The following is a 10848-nucleotide window of genomic DNA, read 5'->3' on the forward strand; positions in this document are numbered from 1 at the left end:
CCGCCTGCCCGTCGGGGGGTTCGCAGAGCTCATCGGTGTGTGTTCCTGGGCGCTCGGCTTGGGCGGGGGGTCCCGGGGAGGCGAGCGGGGGCAGTGGCTGTGCGTGGGGCCCGACAGGAGGGACCTGGCTGTCCAGATCTCTATCACAGACTTCAAGACAGCCCACAGCACGTAAGCAGTGAAGCAGCTGCGACGTCTGAGCACGGCGATTTAACCTGGTGGCGTGGCGTACCCAAATTCCTTAGCCGTGAACTGGGCTGCCACAGTTAACTTTGTCAGTCCAGCTTGTAATCTCATTTTGAATGAGATTTGATTTTTGATTTAATTTTGATTTTTGTGCGATGAAACCCCTTTTCCAGAAAACCACAGTGTGGCATTATTCTGCTCTCATCCTTTAATTTGCTACTTTTTGGGGCCTGTACCAGCCTTTCCCTTACTTTCCTGGAATCAGTGTCAAGCTAACCAGTTAATTTAGCCCACTCGCTTATTCTTGCTGGCATATTAGCTTTTTTCCAGCCCCCTGGAACCTCTCCAGCATTCACAATCTGTTGAAAAGCGACCTCAGTGACTCAGACTTCCTGAGCCAGGTCCTTTAAAACTCTTGGATGGACCCGCTCAGTCCTGCGGGTCTACGGATAAATATGTTTTAGCACTTGCTATTTAACCATCCTGCTTAGAAGCCACGCCGTTATCTCTCTATGCTGTGAATATGCTTTTCAGCTTTCTCCTTTCTTGTTTTTTGTACATCCTCTCTGCAAAGGTGTCAGAACAGGCAGTGCGTGCTGCTACGGATTTATGCCCCGATGTGTCTCTGGGATCATAACGGCGTGTGACGGTGTGACCTGCTGGCTAACAGCGTGTCGGAGGGTTTTCTTTTTCAGCTCCTGGTCATGTAATGAGATTTGCTGTGTTCATAATTAACAGGCAGCAACGGGCCCCAGAAATTCTGCATCGATAAAGTTGGCAAAGAGACGTGGCTGCCTCGGAGCCATACATGGTAAGTCATTTCTCCTTGGCCCCATTAGGAGCACATGGGGACAACCGCTGGCAGTCTCTGCGGGGCAGCATGGGGCCCCGAGCGCCTTCCGTCCCCTCTGCCCGAGTTCCCACAGGACGTAGCTGCTGTTCCTGGCCATGCATCTTACCGTAGCTGCTGTGCACGGCTGGGGCTGGAGGGGACCCTGCAGTGGGGAGGAGAACTGGGATTGCAGCGCTATTCACAGCCTCTGCTGTCTCTCCAGCTTTAACCGTCTGGATCTCCCTCCCTACAAGAGCTATGAACAGCTGAAGGAGAAGCTGCTTTATGCGATTGAGGAGACGGAAGGATTTGGACAGGAGTGATGGAGCTTTGGTGCTTTCCTGGGGCGGGGAGGGCCCTGGAGTGCTGCCGGCTGCGAGGTCCTGCCTGCCGGTGCCCATGGAGCCCAGCACCGAGCCCTCTCCGCGGGATGGTGCGCAGGCAGCTGCGGACGCTGTTGCTCTTGTTCCTGTGCGAGATCTGCACTAACGTAGCCCTGGGGGAAACGGGTCCGTGTTTCCCTCCCCAAACAAATTCGAGGCGTGACGGGGAGGTGGACACAAAAGCCTGGCTCCGCTCAGCTCGTGAGGGGCGTGGGCTGGTGCAGAGGGGATGGGGCAAAGCCCTGGGCCTTGGCAGGCAGCGTGCGGTGCACCGAAGCTCCCCGGTCCCCTCTTGCAGACAGAGTTAAATGAGATCTGGTTTCAGCACAGGCTATTTTTCCCCCTAGTGTTTTCTGCCTTCTCATGGCGTTTTAATACATGCAGGTGAGGAGGGGAAACGGCTCTTGAACCAACTCTCAGGTCACTTTTGGGCCCTATCCTACACCCAGCAAAGGTAACAGGGAACCCTCAGTCGATGCTGCTGGGGCTGATGCACCACGCGAGGGCCGAGGTGGCCCCTTCCCGCACCAGACCCGCGGCTGCCCAGACCCAGGTCCTGGCCGACCATCTCCATTGCGTGTTTTAATTTGCAAGCGTGTGGCCCCTGTGCTGTTGTATTTAATATTTAAATATTTAAGCATTTAAGTGCTCGGAGCTGGTGCTCTGCAGCAGCCTCGGGGGCTCCGGTCATGTTCGGGGCACATCTGGCCTTTGCTTGGGTCGTGGGTTTGGCGCAAACTCCCTGTTCTCTCTGTCGCCGGCCGGGCTGGTGGCAGGAGCTCCCAGAGCTGCGGGTGAGGGCAGGATCAGGCCTCTGCCCCTTGCCTGGATGCCACCTCCACTGCTGCCCCCCTGCAGCGTGCACCGGGGAGACAGACCCGTGCGAGCGTTGGTGTACATAGCTGTACATAAAAGAAGTCTATGGATACAAGACACTGCAATAGCTTTTGACTGGTAACTGGATAGTTTTGTACTGCACCATCCTGCCTCAGCGACGCCGACTTCTTGTGCAATAAATAAGCAGCTGCCGAGGTCTGTGTCCCTGGTTGGTGTGTCGCACGGGGGGGACAGCCCGGTGCAGCCTCTGGGGGGGGGTCTGTGCGGGGACTCGGCTGAAGGGCCGTGACAGGCGCCACGGCTTGTCAGCGGGGTCATAAATAATGTGTATTTTTTCCATGCACGCACTGCGCGGGAGGGTCAGGCTGGACGCAGCGCTCCTGCCTGCCTTCACCCAACCTATAATCACACTCAGCTAAAAATGTCTCCAGGACAGGGAACTGCCTCCCTGTGCCACCGTGTGACCCCCAGAGCGGCACTGGTGGAACAAAATCAGGTGAATGAGGCCAATGGCCATAGGCTGGCGATGCTTAGTAAAATATCCACCCCAGGCAGAACTCAACAAACCCACTATTCATATCACCAGCGGACAGCCTGCGTCCAGTAATTTTGTCATGACTTTGCTTTTCAGCAGCTGCCTTGGCTGGTTGGTTCTTTGTGTGGATTTGGTTTTTTTTTTTTTTTTTTTAAATAGTCTGTACTTGTGCCAAGCATGGCGCAGCCGGTGCCAACCCAATCCCAGCAGAAATGCTTCAATCACTGTGGGCAGGCTGCTGGCGCTTTGTACGCCTCTCCTGGCACTGGTGTGCTGACCCAGCGCTCGCGTCCACCTGGAGCCCCAGGTGCTGCTCACGCCCTGGCCTGGGAGGTGGCAGGGGAACTGGTGGCATCTTGTGCCTGGGAGAGGCACGTCCCCCTCTGCCCCATCTCCTAGGAGCTGCTGTTTGATTCAGCTTTAGAGGCTACTGCAGTGCTGCGGCACGTGTCCATCCTGCCCCTTTGGCCCAGGAGGGCAGAGAACAGCGACCTGCGCTCCCCGTCATCCTGGTGTGGGACGGTGACGTGGTACAGGATGGCAGGTTAAAGGCGTGGCTGCCCCAGAGGCGCAAGGGAGGCTCCCCGGCATCACGCCAGCACGGTGCTCTGCTGAGAGGCCAGCCTCTTTCAGTGCCACCACCAATGTTTTAACCATGAAGCTTGAGGAGCGAGCGCACGCGGGCTGGCAGGGTGCTCTGCGCGGCGCTGACAGCCCAGGTACCTCCCCAGGCAGGCAGCGAAGCTGGTTCCTTCACTGGCACAGCGCTGTGGAAGCTCTAAGAGCAGCGACGTGCCACCTGCGCCAAACCAACAGACCAGAGGGTGCCGAGGGCCTGTGCAAATAGGAACCAGATTGAATATACAGATGCCTGTGTTGCATGAAATTGGCTCGGTGTAATGAATTAGTCCTGAAAAATGCAAATACGTATGCACACTGCAAGCCTCCTGTGGTAATGACCTGGTGTCTTATGGGAGGAAAGGAAGATGTTCTTCACACCGTGGTAGCACCACGCACAGCCTTCCCTCTTCACCAGCGCAGGCTCCCATCTTCTCGCCCCGCTGTGTTTCCACCCCCGCAGAGCATCACGTGAGCCAGGCTATAGTTTGTATCTACTTTGGGGTTTTGTTTTGGGTTTTTTTTTTTTTGTGTCAGGTAACAAAATGGCCAACCCTGATCTTGTCACTGGCCAGCTAGAAAGGATAGAGAGAAAACACAAAAAATTATACTAGCGCAACACAAGGTACAGCTGGAAGGAAACAGCCAGCAGTAGCAACAGCCTCTTTGCTATTTACTCCATGGTGCTTGCAGAACGCAGCACCTCCTCCTCAGCTCAAAAATGAATTGATGCTAATAAATCAGGTGAAAACTCACAGTGACTGGTAAGACAAGTACATAGCCTGAAGTCCAACACAGTACGTGGTAGAAATCCTCAGCTGTTGGCCTAAAAGTCCTTGAAGGAGCCCTGGGGGAAGGAAGAGTGCTGCACTAAAATAAAATTAAATAAAAAATGTTCCCCCTGGCTTTTACCCCTTCCCTGCCCAGTGCTGCGACCCAGACGGCCAGGCCCGCCCTACAGTAGCTGTCTGCTTGTTGCAACAGCTGCCGGTTTGAGTGGATCTATCCAGCCACGTTACGATGAACACAAAAAGCAGATACCAAAGCAGAAGAAAGCAGAGCACTGGCCATTTCAACAAGAGAAAAGAACCCAGCAAAGTGATTTAGTTTACAAGATTTTTAATTTACAAATAAAAAACCTACACATTTTACTTTTTCTCCTTTTTCTCCTCTTTCTTGACATCGCTCTTCTCCTTGTCTTTCTCCTTCTCATCTTTTCTCTCCTTTTTACTTTCTTCTTTTTCCTGTCCTTCCTTCTTCTCTGCATCCCTGTTGGCAATCTTGTTGTTAATGAGGTTGTGCAGGGCAACCACGGAACGGATAAGAGAAGCCAGATAAACTACCACCATCTGGTCATTGGTCTTCAGATAAAAGGCCTTGACAAACTCTTGCAGGTTGACGTCTGGTAGCAGGTTGAAGACGTCCTGAAGGTGGTAGATGATCTGGTGATTGATGGGGAGTTTGCCCATGGCTACTTTCTCTAGGTAGCTCCTGATGTCCAGAAGCTTGGAGTTCAGTCCCTTCAAGCCATGGACCTGATTTGTGATCCGCTGGGACAGAGTGCCCACCGTTGTATCCTTGATATCTCTGAAACACCCACACAGAAAGAATCAGCATTGGAACGTTACTTTGCATTCTCATTAACAGGTGGGCATAGTCACTTAAGACATCTTTCCAGCTTAAAAAGAAAAGCAGTTTGAAGCACCGCTGAAGTACAATTGAAATGAATGCTTCAAGTCAAATAATGAGAACAAACTGATGTACGTTACAAAGCATATCTGAAATAGATCATTGTTATATCCTGTGGTGTGCGTATGTTCTCTTTGGAATAATATTTGTAACACCAGTTAGAGGGATAGAGAGAAATAAACAACAGGATTTCTGACTGGTGAAAAGGCGATGTGGTTTCTATAGGGCAACTGCTCTCTTTTTTTGACTGGAGAGCTACAGACCCATCAGCAACACGCCCGTTCGGTCCTGCTCTGCGAGGTACGCAGCGGCTGGAGACAGTTCCAAACGATGCAACATTCTGCAGCTTTCATAGAATGAATATGTAGTTTTCACCATCTCACCAGTGGGCAGTCACACTTTTCACTAGCAATGAGTGAATATGCCAAGCAAGACTGCTAAATGAATACGCTCTTAGAATTTAAGTAGCCTGTTTAACAAGATCCGCATTTCCCCCAGGAAGCTGGCACTGGGAGATGCCAGATGGACCGCGTTCACGGCTATGCAAGTCTCGTAAGAACGCTTTCATTCTAAACATGCTTACCGTAGCAAGTGTTCAACACCAACTTCCTCTGCCTCCTCTGCTCCGATCTCACTAGTCACATGCTCAAACGTCTTGGAGGTCGGAGTGCCATCCTTCGAGGCGCAAGGATACAGGAGACATGGTCAGACTGAGCAGAGAGCTGACTGCAGGCACAAAGCTGCGTGCCAACTAGCCAGTGCGGGTGTCTCACACGCCAACAGTGGGGCAACTCGCACAATGTCACAGCGTGAGATTAATTGACGCCTGTTTGCATGACAGGATCAGGAAGAGGCAATGGGGCAAATTATGGCAAAACAGAGTATCAGGGGACTGAAGCGCACAGCTAAGGGGAGAAGTTTGTAAGCAAGTGAATCACAATGCCTTTTAAAAACATGGAATTTTAGACAAAGTATGAGAAACTGTATTAATGAAACTAGCAGTTATACACAGTCCATGAGAGGAAAGACTCTCGTTGGCTTTTTCTTGATTTAATTAGTGTTACCAACTGTCACAAGCCCAGAGTTGCTAGCAATTTCTTCTTTCTTGCACTCTGTGTAATTTTCAATTAGTGTATTTTGCTGGTCTATGTACTGGTGGGTAGAATGGAAAGTCTCACTAAATATCACAATTCTTTCTTTCTTTCTTTCCTGATACAACCTTATTAGGTTTTGGGATACCTTTTGTCATCCTGATACTTGCTCCCAGCCAGTTAGAAGCACATGCACAGTTCCAGAAGAAAAATACTAATATGGAGCAATCTCATTAAAATTATAATTTATGCACTGGATATTACGGAAGATGTTTTAAAGGTTCACAGGCTGAATTTCTGAGAATGAGTTTCACCCATGTGTTTTCAAAACCATTACCTAGACCAGTATACAGCTGTAAACAGAAAGCACCACTGGGACTATTGTGAATTCACAAAACTAAGAACAAATCCTGCAGATAAAAGACCCACCGTACTGGGAGCAGCTTTTTCTCCGTAGTGAGGGTCTCAGAAAGGCAAAAGGATCACACTTTTTTATATACATCCAGAACGTAATTTAAATCAAACAATTGCAAATGAAAAGCTAAAGCTGACTTACTACCGTATGTTGTTTGTCTGCACGGTGCTGCAAGTGATTAGTAAGTGGTGCTCATGCCTGACCTACCTAGTCAGCACTGGCAGGTGCACAAATGAACAAGCACGCCATTACTCAGAACACCTCTGCAAACAGGCTGACATGTAAAAGTGATATCTTAAAAGTGCTCTAATCTGACTTTATTCATGGCCATGGACATGACAGAAACAGGTAAGCAGCATCTACATCATACGGACAGCTGGAGTCGTGGAATTCCTTACGTCAAACAGTAACGCACAGCTTTTCTTCCAAGAGCATTGGTGGATGAAAACTTTAGTTACAAATGCTTATATTAGACTGGGATTTAACCTCTGGTTTCAGCAGATTTTGGCTGCAAGTCACAGGCCCTTACTAATGAGTGCAACATCCCGTATGTAAAAGGCAACTATGTGCCATGGGATGTGCATCCTTCAGAAAATAAGGCAATCCTAACAGCCATCTTTTAATGGAAACCCTTTTCCCAGGAAAAGGCCGAGAGAGATGTTAAATACTCACATCGTGAACTTCTTCAACTGAAATATAAGCTTCTGTGGGCAGCCCCAAGTCCTTTGGCTTCACATCAATAATCACCAACACCTTATGGAAAAAGCAAACAGTTCAGAAAACCAGGTTTTGTTCAAGGACTAGAAAAAAATACCTAAGTCAGCTCTTCACTCCACAGCAACAGCACGCTAGCTGCTCAGAGGTGTTAACTTCAGGCATTGAGAAAAGACATCTACAGCTGTTTCAAAAGACTTGTTCCGAGTTCCTCCATCATTTTACAGCTCTAGGCTTTCAACATGCTGTATTACCAGTAACAAAGGTGGGGCCAAGGGTTCCCAGATCCCCCATTTAGGAAGAGAGAGGGGGGGGGGGGAAGGAAAAAAAAAAAAGTGCTGCACTTACAGAGTTAGGACAGTATCTTTTCATCAGTTCATTGATGGCGATGTCGTTCTTGTGCAGTTTAGGGCCTGTGTGGTACCAACCAACTATTCTTTCTCTAGCTGAGCAAAACCAGAAAGGATTCTAAATCAGAATCGCGTGGTAAGACAATGGCAGAAAGATTTAGGCAGGGGCTGAATTAGCAAATCAAGGGCGAAAATCTGATGCGTGTAGAAGACGATCAAAAGCAAAAGTAGTACTTTACATCAAAATGTAAAGTAGAGGGAAATGAATCACAGTAGGCAAGACAGCGACATGGCTAGTGACAAAGACAGCTTACTAATCATACCTACTTATTGTAGCTTACTAATCACATATATAACTTTACTCCTAGGTTCTTAACTAAACTGGACTATTTTGTATCATTTATTAATTTTGCAGATACCAGGATGCGACAGCTTGAAACTCTGGCATCCAAGAATGCAAAAATTCTAGAAATACAAACTGTATCATAAGAATGACAATCGTTCCCAGCGCTAAGAAAATTCATAGGAATTTAAGTTACGACTGAACATTCAGCTCTAAAGTCTCAAACTGAGCAGAGAAAACACTTTTTAGAACGGTGGCAAAGAGCAATTAGAATCATTACTTAAAAGTTTGTAATGTTCACATTCATAAAAAAGTAATTTCAGGGCACATCTGTATAAAACAGGTTATAGAGGGGAAAGCTTTGAAATTCTTCAGAAATAATGGCATTTTTGAAATCTGAATTATTCTGAAGATACAAAGCTGTTGGGAGACTTGGGAAAATTAACAAGGGATAAATTAATGTGTTAAGAACACAAACTACTTGCACAAATTAACCCATGGAAACCATCAGTGAAAGTGAAGCCACACAAGGAATTAGCATGGAGTGGCTTCTTAAGTAAGCAATTAATTTTCTACCTTACTGTGAATTCACTTTCCCATACAGAGTCTTGGAAGTTTCTAGGAGAGTAACCCTGGCTGCAAGAAGACCTCAACTTACCGTTGACCTTCTTAAACATTCCATACATGTTCTCCAGATAGTCATGGTCTAGAAACCACACAGTATCGTCCTTGTCATCCTCATCAAAAGGTACTGGGAATAAAAGAAAATCCCAATATTTAAAATTCCAACTTCCAGACTGAAAATGTTTATAGAAACACTGTGTTTTAGGTTATCTTTGGCTGCTAAAGGAGAGTTTAATCAGTTTCAACCATTCTGCAACACTATGCTGCACAAGCCAACCTGCAGTGCTGGTCAGTTCTCTCAGGTAGAGGCTGTCTCATAATTACTAACAGTTTAGAACTGAGGAATGAAATGCAAAGCATTCTGAGTGTGATCCTCAGTGGACAACATCAAGCACCAGAGAGAAATCCTCCCACACACAGAAGCGACTCAACAGTGTGCACAAACTGAGTATCCCAGCAGACTTTATAGCTTGTTGACCAACAGCAGTCTTAGAGAAATATCAGTTTTCAGTGTAGAACACGTCATCAGCACTTTTAGAGACTACTAGAACAAAATGAGGCACTTAAAGTAAGGACTGTTTACCCTTGAGTAAATGACTAGTAATGTTATCAGTTAGCATGTATACAGGAACACAAGCTCAGTTCTGAGAACAAAGACTGGTCTCAGTCTTTTAATTTATAGGTATAGTAAAAGCTTCATAGTTGAAAGGCTGTCAAAACAACAAAAAACCACCTCTTTTCAACTCAAATGGAAAAAAGTTCCTCCAAAAATTGGGAAAAAGAAAAGTCCACACTTGGGAAAAGAACTCCATATAAACTGTGAAGCTCCACATACAAGCTGAGATAATTTTGCTTTGTCACAGAGTAGCCCCACTGGGAAGGAAATGATCTAACTAACACAAATGGGTCAGCAAAAGCCACGCATTCAAGAAGTACTTTTACTATCACGTATCAGTATTTAAGAGGAAACTCTTTCAACACTATTAACAAAATACTTAAGGAAAGAACTAGTATTAAATTGGACAAAATCTGAGGAAAAGAAGTAAAGCTAAGATACACACTAAATCTTTACACAGGTAGGTAACAGCTACACCAGCACCGAGAGCTGTGATTTCTGTATGACATGTTGAGACACCGATCACTCAGCAGAGGTCAGCGAGTCCAATGCAGCAAAATATTCACCAGCATTTTAAAAGAGGTTTACATCCGCTCCCGAAACATTCCACATTGCACAATATTACAGGGAAGATGCAGCACAAGGCTGGCTGGAATAGGTGTATTTTTGACAGCAGTTAACACTTTCTGTTTGATATATGCTGATTTGTACATGGAGAGAAGAATCTGTGGTCTGGGAGGGTGGTTTAAAAAAAAAAAACAAATGCAATTCATCCATTAAATAATTCAGTAGGTTTGAACAAGGGTAGGACACCCAAACTCACCTGCAAAACTGTTGGACACATCTAATATCTTTTTCTGCCACGAGCCAAGCAGCACACCAACGACTCGTTTCTGATTTCCAACTTTTCCTATTCTAAATGGAAAAGACTGTCAGTTCCTACGACAAAAAGCCTGATTCAGGAAAGAAGGTAACAGCAGACAAGTTGTTTCATCTAATTTCTGCAAGTTAAACAGTTTGTGTGTCGGAACAGAAGGAAAGGCGTTAAGATTGTTTATTTACATCTAAAAAAAGGTGTTTCGGTGCCCTCAGAAGCAGACCTTGTAACCCAGCGATGCAGAAAGAGGACTACGTGGTCCGATGCAGCTAACGAGGGGGAACACGACCCAAAATAAGCACCGCGGCAGCCTCTCCGCAGGACAATGGGCTATAAAAAAGTGAGTAAGCTCTTAAACTGCTCGGTGTCATCCACGATTTGCTTTCACAATAGCAGGCTTGTTTGCCTCGCGAGATTTTTTTTTTTTAACATTAAAACTGCTTGTCAACTGGCGCAATTAAGTTAAATTAGGCACAAATTACACTAGGCGTTTAGAGGGACATGATTTATCCCCCGCTCAGCCAGCTGCAGCTTTAGGAACAAACCCCGCTTCTCCCCCACTCGCGTTTTAACGATCAGGCCGTTGTTTCCGAGCCCCCGGCGGGCCCGAGGAAGGGCGCTGACAGCCCCCTCACGGCACCCGAGCGCTCCCCGCCCTCGGACTTTTCTCCTCCCGAAGAGGAAAACAACAGCGGCGGCGGCCCGGGGGCTCCGGCGGCTCCCGCAGGCCGCGCTCCC

The 10848-nt window shown here is 47.3% G+C and overlaps 2 protein-coding genes across 2 annotated transcripts in view; one reads left to right on the forward strand and one right to left on the reverse strand.

Annotated features, from left to right (window-relative positions):
• The window catches only part of WWP2 (WW domain containing E3 ubiquitin protein ligase 2), a 41342-nt gene extending 38913 nt beyond the window's left edge, over positions 1 to 2429 (forward strand). Inside the window, exons 21-23 of the mRNA XM_009326183.1 lie at positions 2 to 35; positions 925 to 997; positions 1242 to 2429. Of these exons, the coding sequence (XP_009324458.1) occupies positions 2 to 35; positions 925 to 997; positions 1242 to 1341 (207 nt within the window). The 3' untranslated portion in view covers positions 1342 to 2429. The remainder of the gene's footprint in view (position 1; positions 36 to 924; positions 998 to 1241) is intronic.
• Positions 2430 to 4493: 2064 nt separating this feature from the next.
• PSMD7 (proteasome (prosome, macropain) 26S subunit, non-ATPase, 7) overlaps positions 4494 to 10848 on the reverse strand; it is a 143327-nt gene continuing 136972 nt past the window's right edge. Inside the window, exons 2-7 of the mRNA XM_009326184.1 lie at positions 10057 to 10163; positions 8652 to 8744; positions 7649 to 7746; positions 7259 to 7339; positions 5664 to 5755; positions 4494 to 4978 (exon numbers count right to left, since the gene is read on the reverse strand). Of these exons, the coding sequence (XP_009324459.1) occupies positions 4540 to 4978; positions 5664 to 5755; positions 7259 to 7339; positions 7649 to 7746; positions 8652 to 8744; positions 10057 to 10163 (910 nt within the window). The 3' untranslated portion in view covers positions 4494 to 4539. The remainder of the gene's footprint in view (positions 4979 to 5663; positions 5756 to 7258; positions 7340 to 7648; positions 7747 to 8651; positions 8745 to 10056; positions 10164 to 10848) is intronic.

Source organism: Pygoscelis adeliae, unplaced genomic scaffold (genome assembly GCF_000699105.1).
Source record: "Pygoscelis adeliae isolate BGI_AS28 unplaced genomic scaffold, ASM69910v1 Scaffold496, whole genome shotgun sequence".
In the NCBI taxonomy this organism is placed as follows: domain Eukaryota; kingdom Metazoa; phylum Chordata; class Aves; order Sphenisciformes; family Spheniscidae; genus Pygoscelis; species Pygoscelis adeliae.